At 38.4% G+C, this 22045-nt stretch overlaps 1 protein-coding gene across 1 annotated transcript; it reads left to right on the forward strand.

Annotated features, from left to right (window-relative positions):
* Window positions 1–130: 130 nt before the first annotated feature.
* Window positions 131–16796, forward strand: LOC149009386 (protein ABA AND ROS SENSITIVE 1-like). The gene is given in 9 exon segments (XM_089160571.1): window positions 131–315; window positions 2223–2554; window positions 4901–4988; window positions 4991–5002; window positions 9730–9946; window positions 12476–12821; window positions 16101–16176; window positions 16262–16308; window positions 16407–16796. Coding segments are annotated over 8 exon segments (1062 nt in total). The 5' UTR covers window positions 131–315; window positions 2223–2462; the 3' UTR covers window positions 16591–16796.
* The last annotated feature ends 5249 nt before the right edge of the window (window positions 16797–22045 follow it).

Consider the following 22045-nt stretch of genomic DNA (forward strand, 5'->3'; position numbering starts at 1 on the left):
AACAATCCTCTATTTGTCATTCTTTCTACTCCATGATTGACTGATTTTAAATGATGTTTAATTCAGATCATGTCTTTGCTTAATTTGTTTGTGTTGTGAAAATTGGCTTGACTGATTTGTTTTTTTCTTTTTCCTGTGCTTAAGCTGCTGTCATTTTAACTAAAGTGAATTTTCATATGGCAGATAATGTGATTCTTTACAAACCCGTGGAAGCCTATGATACTTGCTCTTGCTCGACTAGACCCTTAAAAGAACATTACAACTTTGGTCAAAGCATTTGGAGACTGTCACCTGCTAAGGGAGCTTTCTAATCTTGTATGCTTTCTGTTTAACTTAGTCTGGCTTAAATTCATAATTTCTCTTTCAATGGATGAATATATTTAGGGTAATTTTCATCTGGACCCCCTGAAGTTTGGTCCATGTCATTTTTAGTCCAAATAAATGGACACTTTGCGTCTACCTCTCCTGAGGTATCCAATAAGATCAATTAAGGACAATTTATGATTTTTATGACCAAATTACCCCTACATCTATTCTACCTAAGATTTACATCATGTCTTCGTAATTAACTCCAACGATCAAAATCAAAAGAATGGGGGATTGACTCCATTAAACAAAGCACATGGCAGGAGTAAACACTCCGTTACAGTTCCAGCCTCTCCGGCGAGTCGTAGTCTAACCGCCGGCGACTGTAGAATCGCCTATCCTTCTTAGAGAACAATCTTTAACGAAAATTACAAATATTCCAAGCTATCAGATTGTGGGTTTGGAGAGTTACCGCTAAAGGCAATGCCGGAGCAAGCAACGACGCAAGTCTGAATAACGGTATTCTCTTGCCCTATGAAAGGTTGTTTGAGAAAACTAGTTTTATGCAACAAAACCCATCGTGTCTTGGCAAAGAAGAAACCCATAAGCTCAGCACTGATGTTGAGGGAAGGTAAGATTCCAGTGGTGAGATTAAGCTTCATTACGATGACGACGAACATAACATTCAGAAGTAGACTCACCACCATAGCCCTGATGGTCACTTACTGCCACGATGGAATTTTTTTCTTGCTTTTTGAATACCGATGTCGCTCTATCAAAGATGCTCTATTTCCTCTTCGACATTCTGTGCTCTCCAATCTCATTCGCTTTTGATGCTTGCCATCGTTGGAGTATGGAATTTGGTATCTGGAATCTCGTTTTTTCAACGTTTTGGATCACTGTGGTGGGTGTGATGGGTTTTTAGAGTGGGTTTTAAACAAGAATTAAAAGCATATATTTTTTATAGCATGGAATTAGGGATATAATAATTGGAATTGTTTTTTCCATTTTTTTTGCCCAACAATTGGAATTGCAGAGTACAGAGTACGGAGAAACAACTGGAATTGCAGAGAACAGGGAAACCTGCTTTATTTTATGCGTTAAAGAGGGAAATTATTTTTAATGTTTATTCAATTAAATATCTCATTCGTAGAACATATGTGAGGGTATTTTGGTCATAAAAATCACAAACTGTCCTTAAATGATGTTATTGGATACCTTAGGGGAGGCAGATGCAAAACGTCCATTTATTTGGATTAAAAATGACATGGAGCAAACCTCAAGGGTCCAGATGAAAACTACATTTTATTTAATGGTAAAAATACAATTTAATTTAAAAATTAATTTAAATAAGGGGTTTGACGATATTATTCAACTAATAAAGGATTCAAAGTGCGATTTGGTAAACGTCGAAAGAGGTAACTGATATTTACCCAAGCCCTCCAGAGATTTCATTGGTTTAAGGTAAATTGGATTGTTCCTTTTGGGCTCGTCGTTAGCCTCTTCGTCTGCCTCTCTTCGGTTACACTGCTTGTGCCATTTGAAGGTCTGCTTGAAGCCCTTCCATTCTGTACTTTATTCCGCTTGAAGCTCTCCACCGATGGTCTTATTTTGAAACCCTAATTCGATAAATGGTCAAGGTGATTGTTGAATACTGTAGATTTGAAATGCCTTTTCATTCTGATTAATGCCTCAGTGTTTCGTCGCGCGTATTTTGTCTATCAATGGCTATTTCGAAGTTCACTGTAACTGCTTCACTTGCACCAGTGTTTTCTCCTGATCCCTTTTAAATGGAACAGAGAAAGGATTCAGTTGTATCTGAATCATAATTATCTTTTTCCCCCCTCCTGCAATTAGCTGATAAATTTGAACTACTAACTTTTTTTTTTTCTTCTTTCTCTTCTTCTTCTTTCCAGTTCGAAACCTGAACAAAGTATACTGGATAGATTCGTTTAAAGCTGTTCAATCATAAGTTTCCCATCCTTCCTTTTCTCTCATGGATTTAAGTTGTTTGTGGCATCCTGCCTTTAGTACGAGAGATGTTTCGTTGGAGTCTTACATCTGATCCGTTATAAGGCGTGGTTTCAGATTGTTTATCAGAGAAGTTGGCTTTGTTCTTGATTGATTTGCCTTTGGTATTAGTTCTTCTGATAACGATGGATGCCAAGAAGAAGGCCTTGTATCGTGCTAAATTGAAAGAAGCTGCTGCACAGAAAAAAGAGAAACGCGTAGATTCTCCTCTTGTGAGGTAACATTGGCTCTTACTGGTAATGTTCGATTGTAAATAATCGCTAGCATAATATTAAACACTGAGGTGATCAACACATCTCTGTTTTTATTTGTGATCCTTGGGACTCTGATGTTTTATTGATGAAACAACTTATTTTCAGCCAGAGAAAAAAAGTACACTTGAAGGTTACACAATATTTTTACTTATGTAGCAACTTTATGTTACCCTATTTCTTTGTTGTATATTTCTGCAGTTTTCCAATGGTCCAGTATTTTTTATTTGAGGACAAATATAATGTGAAAAAATCAGGGCCCTTTGTGATGCTGTTATAGAAAAAAGAATAATATGGATGGTCTTTGTAATTTCAAGACATTAATTGACTAGCTATACTGAGAACATGACAGAGAGTTTAAGAAGAGAGAATAGGAGATGGAATGCTGTCCATGACTTGAGTTGTGAACAGCATACTCAAATTGTGGGAGGCTGTGATATTCATTTATTTACTCATATATAAGGACTTTAAACTTATAAAATCTAACCACCAACTAACTAATGTACACCATTAATGCCCAAAACACTCCTCACCTAAATACGTCAACTAAGACCAACTTAATACACAAACTAACTCCAACATAAACTGAGATTAATGCTTTTAAAAGTCTTGATTTGTCTATACTTTTTGTTTTTGGTGAGTTTTATATTTGTTTGGTTCCTTTTTTCACCCCATCCCTCTTCTCTCTCTTTCTTTTCTGTTAAACAGGAATTTATGAACTCTTGTGCCGGTTATTTAATGCAGTAAGTTCTTGTTTTGGTGTTTTGGTCACTTAAAGTTGCTTTAGCATTATTTAATGCAGTAAGTTCTTGTTTTGGTGTTTTGGTCACTTAAAGTTGCTTTAGCATACAAGTAGCTGATGTTTATTTGTGATATCTTATGTATTTATTGTATACAAGGTTTAAGATATCTTCAAGGTGGCCAGTCCCCCCCCCCCCCCGGTTGAAACTGAAAAATAATAAATTATGAAAAAAAAGTACGCAGCCGCGCGCCCCGGGCCCAATACCTTATACAGTTGCTGGACAGGTTATAAGCATCATTGGTAGTTTCATGGTGCCATAGGACTGACAAACTGAATGCTCTTATTGGATGACTGCCATGACACCCTCTGCCTAGGAATCTCTAAAAGTTCACAAGAGCAGCATAGATGAAATCAGTAACATATGCAAGATAACCAAAAGTGGGGTACTGGTCACTGGACCTCAAAGAAGATGGTGCATATGTTTATCCACCATATTAGGAGTCCATGCACGGTGGTTCTTGTGTGGCATGCGTAGATCGAGTCTCTTTTGTACATCTTTGGTAGTCGTTGGATAATTCATGATGTTCCTTTTCCTCTTGGATATAATCTATACCTGTTGGTTGAGCACCCCCATAGTATTTATCTTTCAAGGGAGAATCTTTGTGAGTGATGGTGGATGCAAACCATTCCACGATTTTCTCTCTCCTAAGGCATTTAGAATTGAAAAGGCGGCAATTTGGAACTGGTTTCTCTTTTGACGTAAGCAGCCATCGTAATTTCGATGTTAGGCGGGTCCTAAGGTATGTCCAATATAAAAGCAGTTTGTTCTTTCACCTGTGATGTCTAAGCGTCTAGGTGACCCAAGGCATTTGAGGGGCCTAGAAATGTAAGATGACACCAACAATTCAAGTCAACCAAATGATGCCTAGTTTCACCTGCTCATATTAAGGGGTTTTCTTCCTTTTCATCTTCCCAAAACGGTTAACATCAGTAGAAGTTAGAAAGCAATAGTGGCAATATGTTGGATTAAAAATATAAATTCATCCAAAATTAAATGTGCCGATGATTTAGCATCGATATGTTTCTATTTTTTTCGCTTAAGGGGTGGGCCGTGGGCCTTGGCGCAGTGGTCGGTGGACCACAGTTGTAGCTTGAGGTTAAGGTATTGAAACAATCTCCGAGCAAAAATTGTTGGGTTAAGGCTGTGTAAGAAAAATTGCCCTCTCGGACTCTGCTTGTGTGGAAGCCTTTGGCACTAGGTTTGCCCTTTTATGTTTCTATTTTTTGGCTTCATGTGTTTCACTTCCCTTGACCATGTTAAACATAGATGATATAACAATTAAATATAGAAGAGTGGTATGCCATTCAGCTTTTGGTATGCTCTGTGTGTATTTCATATGGACTCATAAAATTATTTCATATCAGCTGTTGTTTGGAAACAATATCTTACTGTATGGGGGATGATTTTAACTAAAGATGGTGAAATAGAAATGGAGAAGTTAGTAACTGTGGCTTAAATTGAATATGGAACTAATGACATGTATAACTTTTCTCCCTTCGCTGCATGTAGGTACAATGAACATGATCAACCTGTCTGTAGAGTATGTGATGTCACTTTGAAATCTGAGTCCATGTGGCCTGCACACCAAGCATCTCGCAAAAACATCATGAGGTGATGCTTTACTGGATTTTTGCTACCTGTTGAAAATGCTCAAACTTTTAAGAGAACTACATCAGCCTGTATCTACAACACATCTATCATCAAATTGTTAATTTAAATTAGAGCAAGTTACATGACCCTCCACCATCCCAACCCATCTGCGGTGTTCTAAACAGTTACCTGGACCATCTCTACACAATGGGTGGGGTGTACAAGTAACCCTAATCTGTTAAGTTGAAAGTTAATTGAAGTAAAACTTAATGAACGACCATATTGCTCTTCATTAGTGTAGTTTTACGCTTTTATCCTTATATTACAAAACATAGACCCATTTCTTCGACGAGGAGTGTAAATCTTGAGACTGACGTGATAAAACCGATCCGGCCTGGCCCTATAAAGCCAGGACCGCACCGAAACGATAAATAAACTGATTGGTTTAGGAACTGGGCCGATTTAATGCAAGTTAGTCTCGGTCTTCTTATCCAGTCTGTCGGTCAGCCCGACCAGGTGACCCCATTAAAAGACCGAGAGACTAAAAGGTGAAACTGACGAGCAACTATGACAACTCTGTAGGTGCACTAATGTTCCAATCTGTGTTTTATAGCCTAGAGATCAGCCCAACTGTCATTCTAGAATCCAAACTCCATCAGAACTCAAAATCCAGATATAGGATTTTCAAATTCAAAATTTCAAAACCTAATCAAGTTTTATTTCCTTTGGTAAAAAACCTCTGATTTCACCTCCCTCCATCAAATTAGGTTGCCTGTCCAACCCTTACCATGCCTTTTAACTTTTCTTCTTTGTTTTTTCTAATTACTGGTTTTGTTTACTTCTCTTAATCTTCTGCAACTTTTGGTTCTCTTACACACCCAAACTCCTAAAGTGGGCCAGTTTCAGAGATTCAGTGTTAACTTCTACTCACTTGGTCTGGGGGTTAGTGAGTTTAGTTATTTTCTTTGAGTATCCTTTATCTATGACAGCCTGGGTTCTTCCTTAGGAGGAGAATCGTTAGAATTTGATAAGCCCCTTGTGTCACGCGTCTATACTCGAAAGCATGGAAAGCAAATCCCTAAAATCTAGGGAAGGAAAAGATTGGAAGCAAATCCCTAAAATCTAGGGAAGGAAACGATTGGAAGATTTGAAGAGTCCTATTGCATTCGGATTACCTTTTAGGATTATATTTGAAGAGTCCTATTGCATTCAGATTGCCTTTTACGATTAGAGTTGGGATGGTTCGGTTGATTAATATGGTAGGAAAGTAATTGCTATAAATATGGAAAGGAAGAGTAGGTTAGGCATGGTTTTTGAGTTAATGGGGAAGAGCTATTGCTCTTGGGTAGCCGTAGGATTCACCTACTGCTAGTAGTGTGTTTTGTTTCTCGTTCAATTTTTATTCAAAGTCCACTATTATTATTATCTTCTTGAGTTATTCCATCTTTGTTAAGTTGCTTCATTCGGGTACTTAACAAATTGGCATCAGAGCCAAACGACTCCAGGGTAATGGTAAAAAGCAGAATGGAACAGAGGGTAGACTAATTAGAAACCATGGTTAAAGAGATTCAAGGTAAAGTAGGGGCCTTAGCATATCAGATTGAAAAAGGGGAAAAAGACAATGATGAATTCAGAGAGGAACTGCGATTTCTGTTCTCAAAAGGGAAATCAGCCGATATCCTAACAGCAACGACGCTTGAGGAAACGCCAAATGAGAGAATGGGTGAAACAGAAAAATTGAGGGGATTTTTTCCTAGGCATCTTGACATGCCAATTTTTTTTGGAGACGACCCTATGGGATGGATCGCACGCGCCAAAAGATATTTTGATTTGAACAAATTAAGCGATGGAGTGAAACTTCGAACCGCAACTTTGTGTTTTGAGGGAGTTGCGTTAGGGTGGGTACGTTTTCGCGAGTTGCACCAACCATTACTATCATGAAAGAATTTGAAAGAGGCGTTGATCCAGCGTTTGAGTTCCGCACAGATGAAGACTCCACAAGAAGCATTGATCTCCCATAAGCAGGTTGGGTCGTTTGCTGCTTACCGCGATGGATTTGAGGCACTTACGGCGGCTGCCGGCACTGTAGAAGAAGAGTGGCTGAAGGGCGTGTTTTTGGCAGGGTTGAATGAGGACGTTAGGGCCGAGGTAAGGGTATTTGGACCCACTACATTGGGCCAAATAATAGATCTGGCCCAGGCAGTAGAAGCAAAAAACGTGGCTGGAAAATTCAAGCAGAAACCTTATTGGGCCCAGCCCACTCCACCGACCCAAAGTTCAGCCCAATGATATGTTCAATTGGGCCCAACTAGCATTAACTCAAAAGGTCCAACATTGAACCCAGGAACCGGAACCAACCAAGTGTTCACTACCCCGGTTCGACCAACCCAAAAAGACCTATCGTTTTCTTCCTCTTCCCATCATTTTGCAACACCGGCGACTACAGGTTCTTACGGACGATCGAGGTGGCTTTCTCAGGAGGAAATCAAGGAAAAAATGGACAAGGGTATTTGCTTCCGGTGCGATGCTCCTTATACCAAAGGTCATCGTTGCCCTTTGAAGCAACTTAGGGTGCTGGTACTCCATGATGCCGATGAACAGGATGTTGCAGCCACTATAGAAATGACCAACGGTAGCCCTGGACTTGACGAAATTGACCCTCTGGTCGAAACAGAACTTTCACACACCTCTCTGGTCCCACTTTCCAGATTTTGACCTTGAGGACAAGGTGAAACTGTTGGAGGGGAGTATTGATAAGCCCCTTGTATCACGAGTCTATACTCGAAAGCGTGGAAAGCAAATCCCTAAAATCTAGGGAAGGAAACTATTGGAAGCAAATCCCTAAAATCTAGGGAAGGAAACGATTGGAAGCAAATCCCTAAAATCTAGGGAAGGAAACGATTGGAAGATTTGAAGAGTCCTATTGCATTCAGATTACCTTTTAGGATTAGATTTGAAGAGTCCTATTGCATTCAGATTGCCTTTAACGAGTAGAGTTGGGATGGTTCGGTTGATTAATATGGTAGGAAAGTAATTGCTATAAATATGGAAAGGAAGAGTAGGTTAGGCATGGTTTTTGAGTTATTGGGGAAGAGCTATTGCTCTTGGGTAGCCGTAGGATTCACCTACTGCTAGTAGTGTGTTTTGTTTCTCGTTCAATTTTTATTCAAAGTCCATTATTATTATCTTCTTGAGTTATTCCATCTTTGTTAAGTTGCTTCATTCGGGTACTTAACAGAATCTAATCCTCTCACTGGTAGAACTACAAAGTTAAAAGGAGGCTACATGGTTTATAGCTTATAACTGCAGATACCTTCCTCCCTTATAATGTTTTTCTGTGGTTGAATAGTTTGTAGAGCCTTTAGAGAAGAAGTCCATTCAACCCCTCTCTCCTCTAGGCTAGATCGCGACAGGGTTTTAAGTTTTTAACCATCAGTGATCTGGTTTTGTATATTGTATTCTCAAATGGGTTGTTATTTTCTTTTTGGGATCCATATATGCAACCCCATTAAGTAGGGATAAGGCTGAGTTTGTTGCTTGAGGTTACAGGGTTCTGCTTGTTGATACTTAATTGAAGTTTAATTATGGTGGAACTGAGAAACAGGGTGTGAGAAGGATGGGAGTTGGGACCAGCAGCATGGGGTGGTGGAGTTGCAGGAGGAACAAGAACAAAAAAGCAAAATAGAAGGGGCAAAGTTGTCTTTACATTTCAAAACTGATGCCTGAATAACACTGTCAGCCTTCAGGGTGCAGATGTAATCATGTAATTGTTCAATGCACCAGTGGTTGGGTGAGTGCTTGTTTTCGAAATTAGAGCAAAGTCCAGGGGAGGCCAAGAAGTTTGGTCTTTAAATTTTATTTTACATGGATATAAATTTCTGCTTTATTCATGCTTGGATTATAAATTCTGTGTGTCACTTCTATTCTTCTTTCATTTTTATAGGAAAATTAAAGGTTCTGTGGAAAACATGAAAAGTGAAAAGTGCTAGTGGATTGCATGCTATTCTGGTTGGTTTTTCTTATTTTTGAAGAGTTACTTTTTGGCTGCATTTGATGCTGGCATGGAGGCATGTGAGTAACGGGCGATGGGCCTTACCTAAAATAGGAGGAGAAGAACAATAATGGAACATGTCCAGAACTAGATTTCATATCAATCAGTTTCTTCAGATTTGATTTCTGATCAGTTTCTTAGCATGAGAACAATAAGAAGAATATGACATCAGAATAACAAACTGATTTTAATTCTGACTGATGTGGAATTCTAGAATTGAGTGAGCACCTCACTTTGGGATATGCTGAATTATTTTTATATTAAAAATACAGATAGTACTTAATATTCCTGAGTCCTTGAATCCTAGCCATGGTATCTGCTGAGTTTGACTCATTGTATCATGTCCAAAACCCACAAGTTCATTCTGGTTGCTTTTGACTGCCTTTTGCAGTTCTGCTGAAGTATTTGGTCGAAGTCCTGGTGCATGGACTGACTTTTGTCGATACCTGGACCTGCTTTACTGGGTGAAGCCTTGTCCAAAGTAATCTGGCCTATTTTTGTGGTCACATCTCTATAGTCATACCTGTACCTTGATTGCATGGTTTGGAGTTTTCCTACATCATATTCCATCAATTTATGGCTTGATTTGTTCATCCATCTAACATGTAGGCATTTGTTTGCCTAAAATGATACTGTTATTGCATGCATGATAAGTATTACTGTCTACTGATGAAACTTTGCCTACCATATTTCACAGGCGATTCAAAATGTGAAGGCTTCTGCCGCTGGTTTATCACAAGTCAATGGTGGGAAATCTGAAGCCCCTGTGAAGGTTCATAAACCTGAATCCAAATTTCCTGTAGAGTTGCAAAACACCAATTCTGAGGCCTCTAAAGAATTGAAAAAATCACGGTCATCTTCTGCTTTGCCAGAAGGCTTTTTTGACAATCCTGATACAAAAAGACAAAGATATGGTATGAAGGTGTTATTAGACCGATTTATTTTATAACATGGGTCTTATTCTTCTTATCTTATAATGATTTTGAGACTCTGTAGCATCTACTCTGAATGACCTTATATGTGCTTTAGTGGGAATTTGTGATAACCTAGACTCTCTGGGTTGTGGGCTTGACATATTACTCTAGGTAGCTTTGAAGGTTGAGAATGTCTTACCAAAAAAAAAAAAAAGGTTGAGATTGCAAATGTTAATAATGGGACTAGAAGAAAGGATATAGGGGGAGATCAACTATAATTGTGAGAAAAAGGTATGAAATAAAAGGATGAAAAGGGAAGCTAAAAAAGGTGCAGTCAACCGAAGCCTAATTTAATGGAACTTTAATTGCATTTCAAAGAGGTAATTAGGATTTTACCAATGACCTCTAATTACCGATCTCCGTGATACTCCTCCGACAATTTAAATCTATCTTGAACTCTTTAACATGCCACTAACACCTTAAATTAACTGGACTATCTCTAGGTTAGCAATGTATTGCAATTACTATGGAGGAGTATTTTTTTAAAGAGTTAAAAAGATAACTGGACTATCTCTAGGTTAGCAAGGAAAATTTTATAGGACCGTTGTCCCACCAGCTATGATGTACGGTGCAAAGTGTTGGGCTGTTAAAAAGAATCATATAAATAAACTCAGGTGTAGCAGAAATGAGGATGCTAAGATGGATGAGTGGCAAAACTAGGATGGATAAGATAAGAAACGATCATATTAGAGTTGGTCTGGGAGTTGCTCCCATAAGTGATAAGCTTAGAGAAAGTCGTTTGAGGTGGCACGGCCACGCTCAACGGAGACCTATAAATGCTCCTGTTCGAGAAGTGATATAATCCATATTGAAGGAACTAGAAGAGCTAGGGGTAGACCTAAGATAACCTTAGGAGAAGTGGTGAGAAAGGATATGTATAGCTTAGGCCTTGTATCTAGCATGGCCTTAAACGACCGATTGGAGGGCAAGAACCATGTAGCCGACCCCATTTAGTTGGGAAAAGGCTTATTGTTGTTGTTGTTGTTAAAAAGATACCATACTAGTGATTTTTATATACTTCTGTGGTTGCTTGTTTTGTCACATTAATACAAGTGTACCTACCATTTCAAAAAGTAAGTAAATTTTGTTGTTTGTGGATGGTAGAGACTTGAGGCATATGGCCCAGTTTCCATTCCCTTAAACACCTGAATACTCCTCTGTCTGGTGCGTGTTACTTGAGACAGGTTTTCATTGTTACATGTAAGGTTTAATCTTTATTTCTTTCCTTAAGAAATAGTTCTGCTGATCTCCTGCTTGCCCTTGAATGAAAGAAGCTCCAAGCCCTAATGATGCAGCATGGTGCCAACCCTAATCAGTAATCCAGTTTAGGTATCAACAAATTGGGTAGCTACTACAGTTAAGAGCTTACTGTTCTTGATATTCCAGCAGTCAGAATTGGTGTGAAGAAACGAGAATAAAGAAATAGAACAGCAGAAAGAATGTTTGTATAGGAACTGTAAGAGTACTTGTGAATGGAACCACAATAAAAAAAGAGCAGAGAAGTAGAGCTCCCGCACCTAACACGCTTCCACAAGTAAACGTCATTCAATTTTGTAATCTGATAGGAAATTGCATCCTTATATATAAAAAAGAAAAGTCAAAGGGTAGTGCTTATGTGAACTTCAGACTCCTTAAAAATCTATATAATCTAACAGAAATAGAGTGGGGGATAAAAAAAACAGTAGTAAATAAACGGATGGACTGCAACTCTAACTAGATTGGCATTAATGAGATTACTCTAAATGAACTACTAGACTGCAACTACTTGGCCCCAGGACTAAGAGAGCTCCACATATATTAGTCTACACCATGTGGATCTAGAAATGGACCTTGTAATTGAGCTATTAACAGATGAAAGCATTTTAAACAAAGCCTGTAATCAAGTTCTATCAAACAGGCCCTAAGGTTTGCACTGTAACTGCACTACCTAATTTCTCCTCTTATTGTGTAAACCTTTTTTTTGACCTTTCAGGCAAGCCTAGACTACTTGCTTTGCAGGGTTTCACTACAGCAAGAACTCTTTACCATTTGGTTCCTTACCTGTGGAAGTGAGTGATATGACCAAAAAATCTTATGTCACTGACTGCAAGCAGTAAATTCTTTTCAACCATTTGGAAAAGTTGTTTTCTTATCAAGGAACCTTGCTCAAAGTGTAGCGCTTGGACAATTTTTCTGACTTTAATCTTCTGGTTATCATGTCACAATGTGATATAGTTGCATCAAGAAGATTTTCTCAGCTAATCACCTCTATTGGATGAGGGTTAAGTTGACATTCTTGGTTTACATAATTACATCATTATTTTAATTTACCTTCTTTTATGAGGATCCTTGTTATCCATCTTATGCAGGCTGTATCAGTGAGTGCTTTTGTGCATTTGATGTTTGTTAATCAGAATTCTTTTTTTTCTCTTTCTCCTTTTGGGAACGATTGTGGGGCAATAAATTGCTGATTCTTTTTATTTCTGGTAGAAGGTGGTGGAGACAATGATGGTTCTATTGGTCCTCAATCTTCCACCAAGTTGGTTGACTCTGATTCATCTCTAAATGAATATGGAAAGGCAGAAGATTCTGATCGAACTGATTCTTTGGAACCATACAACTCAGAAAGCAAGAGCATTGGATTACCCACTATTCATGTCGTAGAGTCAAAAGAGAGAGATGAAATTAAGCCTTCCAACCAGCTTGGTCACCGGTCCGGAAAAGCCAATGCTTCAAAAGTCCAGTTGACCAAGGGAGCTCTTCCTGAAGGCTTCTTTGATAACAAGGATGCTGATTTACGTGCACGTGGCATTGAGCCTGTCAAGCTTGATATAAGGTATGTTCTCATGTTTGATGGATATGAGTTGTTTTTCCACAATAGGCCAAAAGTTTTGTGTCCATTGTTAGAAAATCTTTTTTTTTTATTTTTTTTATTATTTTTTTCTTTGGACGAATAAACTATAATTACCAAAAACCCCTAAGGGCAAAGAGAGAGCGTACAAGGAGGGACGGAGGGGAAGGGGGCAGCCTTTGATTAACAGGTTGGTAGAAGAAGAAAGGCCCTAAGTAACAACAATAAGCCTGTACCTTGGGGTCTCCACAACAGTTTTTTCTTTTTTTTTGGTTGGAGTGGTGGGGGGGGGGGAAGGGAGGGGGAAATGTAGTCTAGAAGAAACATCAAAGTGGATGGCATTTCAAATCATGTCCTAGGATTGGAGTTTGACCTACATCTTTTGAGATTGCACTCTCACCAAAGGTGATAAACGGTAGCACCAAAGACTATCCTACCAGCATAAAAAGAGCTGGGAAAGGATCTCAAGTTCCACCACCAGTGCCAAGCGAACCCATAAGAGTGCCAAAAGTGAGGCCAAATGGATGACAAAATCTTTCTCCAAAGGGAGCTGGAGAAAAGGTAGGAGAAAAAGAGGTGGTCCACATCTTCAATACCACAAAGGATACAATTTGGGTTAATGGGGATGTGATGGTGAACAAGGAAAGCTTGGGTGGAAGTTTAATGGATTTCCAGAGGGTGAAAGCATGGCAGAGAATGAGGCCTTTAAAACAAATGAAAGGAAACTAAGTAATAGTATGGCCTTGGGTATGGGTGAGGTTCCAAGGCGAGGTGGAGAAAGAGCTTGAGGGGAGGGGAGCCAAATGGTCTTGCCATGGCGAAGGGAGTTTTTGTTTCTTCTTTTTTTTTTTTGGAGGGGGGAACCAGATTTCTGTGTGACTCGAGGGAGAGGGTGGGGAAGACCAGGAGCCATTAGAGATGGAGCAGAGGAGATGTGGGAGTCATAGATGGAGCAGGGACCAAAGTGTTTAAAAGATCTTTCGATGACCTAAGAATGTAACTCAGATAGCATGTATTCTTCTGCCATGTGGATAGCTCACTTTGCTTTTTTGACTATTGGATAGATAGGTTAGTCTTATTGATATATCTCAACTTCAAAAAATAAGTTTGTCTTTACCTCTCACAAGTTGTTATATTAGATAAATAATTTCTGTATTATTTTATTTTGTTATTGTTATTTTTGTTTTTTGTTTTTGTTTTTGGGGGGTGGGGGTGGGGGAAGTACATAGTGGTACATAAGAGTACACCCTTCCTTGAGGGACCATAGCAAAAGAAGCTACCTTTGAACAATCACATTATAATAGTTTGGTAACATGTTACAAAAAGGATGCTGTTAGGAACTCAGCAACGCCCTCAATCAAACACCTGAATCAGCTCTTGGCAGCCCTGAATTCCACTGATAAGCCGCTGCACAAACGATATCACCAAACCACTCACACACACACTCCCTGCAACTCAGTGGCAAACAGAGTTTGAGAAGACTGGAAAGAGATCTTTTGTGGTTTGTTCATTCACTAAATAAATTTAACTGTGTTCCAACCGTTAGACTGGAGTTAAGGTACAATACTCGACCTTTCTAACTTGAGTGCTCACTTGAATTACTGCTAACTGAGGAGGGTCTTCTGCAAGCTTGCCCTCTTCCTTACACACTGAAATCTCCCTTTCTCTCGTTTACCTTCCCTCGATAGAATGGTGCTACCCCAAGAATTCCATTAATCCCCCTAATCCTAGCCTTACATCTGTGCCAACATTCCCTGCCCCAGTCAGGTTTGCTCCCTTTTGTCCAAATGTGGCTGCTTCCCCATTACATGCTGCCATCTGTCCCAATTGCTTTCTCTGCCTCTCCTGTCCCTTACACGTTTGATCCCTCCTTTCTCTGAGTACGCCACATACATTGGTGCCTTATCGGATGCTATCTGGATAATCAAGTCTAGGTGTAATTCTGTAAGCAGAGTCCTTCTTCTGCCAACTCTGCTACTGGAAGTCAGTAAACAATTGGGGACACTGCGTCTGGACTGGCTCTATAAGCTGAATATTGCAGTAGGGTTCCTCCTGTATTCTTTTTCTATCCAGTAATGTTTTCCTAGCCATCTCCAATTACTGCACGTCACCACCTTCCCTTTTCCCCTATCAGTTCCATTGTTGTGAAGTCTTTTTCCCCTATTCTCCAGAAAAGCCTCCGTGATTTGTTCCTCATTAAGTACTCTCCTGCAGCACGTGAAGCATTACATTCCCCATATGAATCAATCTACACTCTATTTAGACATTTTTCTCAAGAGGTTGCTAATGAATGATTCCTGTGAACCATTTTCCTCATAATATGAAACTACCCAATCCCATAAATTGATGATCCTGTAAAATCCTTGCAGTCCTCAAGAGGATGTTGTGTACAATCCTCATATTTATTTGTTTTCCTTGTTAAAATTCAATGGATTTAGGTCTCTAATTTCTGTTCAGATGAAGTACCTTTGAACTGGTCATCTGGTAATGCCCCAAAGTTGTTCCTTGCGCCTGATTTTTGTAGTGACTTCCGTGTCATCTGTATCAGTCCCAAATCCTTTTTCAGAGAGGTTGATAATCAAGCCCAGTTCTATGAAAGCCTTACTTATTTTGGGAAATTTCCTTGATCGACGGTTTATCTTCATTTTCTGGATCATGAGAATTGAACACAATAAATTGCTTTTTTACATGCTGCAAGTAAATGAGTCTGTTATGCTACCAATTTTGTCGTCATCTTGGTCAATTTACAGTGACAGTTTTACTGCTTCAGTTGTTTCCTTCTTTGTCTTCTTTAGTTGTATGCAACTGCTTTTCAGGTGGCAGATGCATGAAATTCTTTATTGGTTGACTATTTGACTGTCTCCATGGTGGGTTACAATCAACACTGCTTCAGTTGAATCCTTCCTTGTACTAAAAAAGGGGGTCTCAGTGTAGTCTCTTCTGCATTTTTCTTTGAAAGGATAACGATTTCACATCAGTGGAAGCATTATATATAAAGAAATTGGATTACTAATAGGTCAAGAAGTTCAACTATATTGAATGGCATTTGTTCCATTTTAATGTGATTTCTTATTCTAAGCCATCACGTCATCTGCCATACATGACTGAGTGTAGAATTGGCAGCCAAATAGTTCGCCTTGTTGGCTACAAGCAGAGCTGTTGTTTCCCCCATTTAGATTTTCTGCTGCTTAGTTCCCTTAAATTTGCTTTCTAAACTATAACATGCACGAATGAATGTTAAACATATTGATGAAATCTGCACAGGGACGAGTACAAAGAGTTTGAAAAATTGATCCAAGAAGACTTGAAGGAAGTGGATGAACGGTTAGAAGAGGAAGAGGTCAGTGTTTTAATTATACTGATGACGCGTATTTGTTGTTTGAACTACACTAACTGATGTTGGCACATGCAATTTATTTGGACAGTTTGATGCTGCTGAAATGATAGAGGGGGCTGAGTCGTTAGAGCAACAGTGAGTTATTGGACACACAAGAAATTATCATTTGTGCACTTTTTGGGCGGTTAGGCATTTCTTAATCATGTTTTTTTTTGGTCTGGTCTGGTTGGCAGAACATGTCGGCAGAGAGTGGAAATGTTGAAGCACAAACAAATGGAACGTAGAGCTGCCAGTTCTGCTGGAAATAAAGGTGTTCCCACAACAACTGTGGATCAGAAGAGCAAAGAAGAAGAATCATCAAGTGATGAAGATGTTGATGACGATTTCACGGTAGATTGGAGAGCTAAGCATTTATGAACACCTTTTAAATGCTCTGTTCATTTCTTATACTTGCAGCAATCGTGAAAGAAAATGTGATTTCTTTTTAAAATTTGGCTCGGTGTCTGCAATTCAACGCCATTATAGGAGTTTTTGCCTATAAATTATACTGTAAATCTGCTCTACACTGTTGTAAGGTTGAAGCTGATGGCCAATTTATGAAAACACATCTGTATTTATGCACCTGCACCATCATTTATCTCAAACAACTTTTCAATCAAGGGTTACTTAAAACAGTTCTGTTCCCCATTTCTTGAGAGTGTTCAACGCCAACAGACAGTTTCTGTTTCTATTTCTATTTCTATTTCCATTTCTTTTTTCTACCTAAAGCAAAGAGTGTGGAGTCTTTTCAAAAGAGAAAAGAGAAAAGAGAAAGGGACACATGAGAATGTTCATGTAGACCATATTCCCAACCAAAGTTCCTTTCCTTGGCAAAAGTTAATCTGATAAAAATTGATAAAAATGAGAAAGACCAACATAATAATTTGCTAACTGAATCGAGTGAACTTTTTATCCAAAAATAATGATAACAATAATTTGAGTGACAACCCAAGATGATGATGATAACCTGTCATTCAATTTCAATTACGAGGAAAATGAACCCTAGAAGGTAGTATATGGTGGTATGACCTTCACATCAAGATGCTGATGGATGCAAAATAACTACATTTATTTATATTTTTCTGCATGTTTCGCTCCATACTAGCACATGAACTACTAATCCTAATTACAATAGGATTGGGTTGGTTTTAGGCATTTTAAAACTCTAATACTAACCCTAATTATTCTAGAACGGCTTAGTTTTAACCCTAATCCTATCAAGTCGGACTAGGTCAAGTAAAAGCGCTTTAACCCCGACTCTAGTCTTTATCCTAATTGTAATAATAAAACAATGCATAATTACATACGATCGTTCTACTCTACTCTTCTACTTCAAATGATGTATGCTAGTTAGATAATCAACTTCGATCCAACCTGGACCCTAATCGAGGCCACCTTATCCTAGCCTTAACTTGTTGCCGGATTTTATCTCATGACAATAACACAAACTAATGAAGGAAATCTTGCAAAATGATTACCTTAGAATATATATAAATTAGCGTGTTGGTCCACTAAACTATTAGTTAATGTCTCATCATAAAGAAGATTGTGACATGCCATTAAGTGGCTCCTCACCTAAAACATTTTTAGGTTAGAAGTTAGAACAAAATATCAACTTAAGGATTGAGAATCTAATCATCATTTTTGACTGCACTCATTTGATTAAACAAATCTTATTAAAAAAATTTTAAAATTAAGTCTACTGGATAGATAAGTTTTAACATAATCATGCTGGTTTTGTTTCATCAATCTTTAGGCAACAAACCGAACGTTTATAGGCCCAATAGTACTTTTAAAGCTCAACTTGTGTTGAGAGAGGGGCCAACAAGGGTTTTAAAGCTCAACTGATAGAGAGAAAGTGGGGGCCAATTAGGGTTTATAAAAGCTCTACTGGTGTTGAGAGAGGGAGAGAGAGAGAGAGGAAAAGTTTTGGATAATAGAAAAGAGAAATGTATAAAGCAAGAGGAATGGAAAACAATGGATTAAAGAGTAAGCGTTTGGGCAAAGAAAAGAATAATTTAAAGTAATATTTTGTTTGAAAAGAAGATTCCATGCTCTATCTTTTGGTTCAAAGTTTATAAATAATCACAAAAAGTACATGAAAGTAAATTCCAGGATATTACCCCCAGAAAGAAAAAAAAAAGAAAAAAGAAAAAATCCAGGATGTGCAAACAGTAAAAATAAATGAAAGCAGATTCCTTTGAGCAACTCTTTTATGTTAAGTTCTGTATTTTAGGAGACAAAACCTTGTCTTTTTAAAAAGGAAACCTAAGGCAACTAATGATGTATCATTGTATCTATATAAAGCTTATGGATGCACGCACGAGTGGTTGCACGTGTAAGCTACATATATTTTGAATGGATAATACTTTTTCAAATGTAAGACATAGGGATCTCCACCTTGAGTTGAGTTGGGATCTTTTATCTGCGAAGGTAGAGGATTGTGCCCTCGTTAAATTTTTTTCATCACAAGTTTAGAAGGGGGATCATCTCTGATTTATCTTATTAGTGTTCAAAGGTTGGTTCTCAGGGAGGCGATCCTATGGAGTGAGAAAGAAGGCATAAAAAATATCATATTTTAATGCGACTCGCAAAAGTTGAGTCATTGTTTTGTAGACCTGTTCCTCCCTATTGAGATGGATGCATATCGAGTGGTAGAGGATATTCGTCAGCTTCTTGCTCTTGAACCATCTTGGTCAGTTTAGTATGTTTCTAGATGGGCTAACTTTGTAGCCAATATTCTAGCTAGGAAGGCCATGTCCTTGGCAAGTAGGACTGTTTCGTCTAATGCCGTTCCTTGGCTTCTTGAAGCTTGTACTCAAGGATGTCTTGGCTTCTTCTTGCCCCTCTTCTAATTAAATATCCTTTTACCAAAAAAAAAAGTGCGGTAAAAAAGAAACACAACCCTTTAGCCTTATGGGTAAGAGACTTCGAACTCCTCAACCCATCATGGTCTTTACTTAGCTGAATATTTTGCAGAGTAGTGTACCCTAATACCCTCTCACATGGATAGTAAAATAACCGCCATGCCTCTCTCTTCTTAGATGCTCTTGGGTATAGTTCTTTTAGAAACAAAACTTAAGACTTCCTACCGGTAAATCGTAATTTTGGCTTGTAACAATCGGGTCCATCGAGAGTTGGGATCCTCTAAACCGCATATCAAGGATCTAGTCTCGTCCCCTAAAGTTAACCCTTCAACTCATTCAACCTATGTCGTACCTCCTCTCACAAATTATCAGCCTCTTCAAAAAGCACGACAAACGATATGCAACACATAAAAATTAGTCTGGATCCTTGCCCTAGAGGGATATGAGTTATAAGATATAGTCACATGACATATTCTAATTCAAGGATTAGGATAAATCATTAAGCACTCATTCGAAAATGTCCTCCAAAAAGGAGCCAAACACCATAAAAATGGACTTTACTTTTGGGCCATGGAGGAAGGTAAAGCGCAATGAACCATCAATTTTGATTTGGCAAATTGAGATTTTGATCCATGCATTCATAGAAGACATTCGACACTTAAGTTCTGCTTTCGAAGAATGCCGTTTTTCTTTCGTTTCTAGGAGATTCAATCATGTATCGGATTATCTAGCAAGGAGGGCCAAGTCACTTTCAGGCATGACTAGTTGGCCTTTATCCACTCCCTGGCTACAGAATATTTGTAACTCTGTTTCCTCGGCTTTGCCTTAATAAATTTGTCTGGTTTACCAAAAAAACAAAAAAACTGTGTAGCTTTTTTTTTTTTTTTTTTTTTGGTAAGAAAAACTGTGTGGATTAAAGGGGAGGGGTTATCACTATCTATAGTGAAGTGTGCTACTTCACTAGCCTTTTAGCTTTTAATACTCCATGACTAATAAAAACACATATAAATTGTTTTCTAATTCAAACATCTCATCTAAATAAATAATTTTCAAAAAGTCCTAACAACTTCACATTCTCCCCAAGAACACGTACAAGTCAATGAAACGTTGAGCTTGGGCTAGGTGTGGCCACAATTTTGCTGATGAATTTGCCCAAAGACTTGTCTTATTCATGTCACCATGGACCACAAGATGATTTAATGGATTCAACCAGGAGGGTTGATTACCTATCTCCTTTGACTTCTTCAAATTTACTTTCATAAAGCTAATTAAAGCCTTCTATTGTCTCGTAGCTCATTGGAATATTATGGAGGATGACCCATACAAGAAAATTAGTTTTTCAAAGGATTAAGATAGCATACATTATCTATGATCTCAGGTTGGATCGCGAATGGATATACGACAAACGCATCCAAAACACGAGGCAATCAATCAAACACCGCAATTGGCGAGCTGGCACGAACAAGTGATGTTACATTGTCCAAACATTTTAATGCTATGCGTGTCAAAACTAGTACTTTTGATACAACACACAATCTATTTTTTAGTACTGTTATCTAGAGATGTAAATTTTTCTTGATATTCCAAACCTGCTTGGCCCACCTTGAGCCTAAAGAAGGTTTGCACTCAAAATTCTAACCCTGAGGGTAGGTCTGGCCACAATTGAGTGGCCTTAACCCTGACTTGCCCCCAATCCTGTCTTGTTATAGGTTATTTTTCAAGTTACGCACTGTTTTATTATCTTGTGATTAGAGTCATTAGCATCAAGATGCAAGTCAAGATTAGGATTAAGTGTCTAACTTGGTTCAACCTAGCTACAATGTTTGATTAATTAAGATACTCCAGTTCTGACCCCATTGAACCTCTAATATATTCTAATTCACTTGATCGATGTATATGAGTGAAGAAAGAATCCCTTCTTCTACTAGATAGCCATTTGGGGGTTGAATGACCAAAGATGACAAGGTACAGTGGTCCATCCATATGTCTGTTGCATGAGATATTCTTCTATGTATTCATCTCATGAATGGGTGGGTGAAGAGATACCATTGGTACCATCAGAACTGAAAGAATTGAAGGACTGCTTCCACTCCATCAACAAGGGGTGAGGTGTGAGTTTGTTAATGGTACAAGTCCCATCCATCAAGTGGTCACATCCTTAATGTTTAATATAACTTTTGCCTCCAAAAACTTTGGTTCAACCAAGTATATATTGACCCCCCCCCTATAATGGGGTCCACTTTTACATACCAAGTGTACATTAATAGGTAGGTAGGCCCCACTTGGCTTTCCTAGTGAGGAATCATAGAAAGTGACAAAACATTGATGAGGGGGGTTGGCAATCCCTAGAAGGAGAATTAATCAATTACTTGAAATATAGAACAGTTTTTACATGGGCCCACACCATAGTTAACTTTAAGAAAGAGTAGGAGGAAGAGGATCAGGTTATCTACTGAAGGTGACTTGTCAAAAAAAGGGAAGAGATAAGTAAAGTCCCAATTGTGTGCATCACCTATGTGTTTTGGAGTGTGAAACCATCTCTTGATGTGTACAGAGTATCTTCTATGATCGATAACCCCACAACCCCACAACATCAAAGAAAGCTCCATTTATTGTTCCATTACCTCACCACCATCAAAGAAAGCAGCTCCATTGTCTCTCTCTCTCTCTTTTCTCTAGTGGTTGACTGGAAATGACTTTAATGACCTCTTTGAGTCTTTATAACTTAAATTTTGTATTAAAATCTTCTTAATCATAAACTAATGGACCTTAGTGGGGTTTGTTGAGAACTTTAGATCAGATTGTATGCAAATTTAATAAAAATTAATCTTAAATGGAAGGACCACACAAGTTTTATTGTATAATTTCTATTTTTAATCATAATCAAATCATTTAGAGTAGAATCAAGTCTAAACTAGTGAAGACTACGCAGTTGATGGTATAACTAGGGATTGCGTTGCTATTAG

The sequence above is a fragment of the Hakea prostrata genome, chromosome 7 (assembly GCF_041222555.1).
Source record: "Hakea prostrata isolate BN-2017 chromosome 7, UWA_Hpros_2, whole genome shotgun sequence".
Taxonomy (NCBI): Eukaryota; Viridiplantae; Streptophyta; class Magnoliopsida; order Proteales; family Proteaceae; genus Hakea; species Hakea prostrata.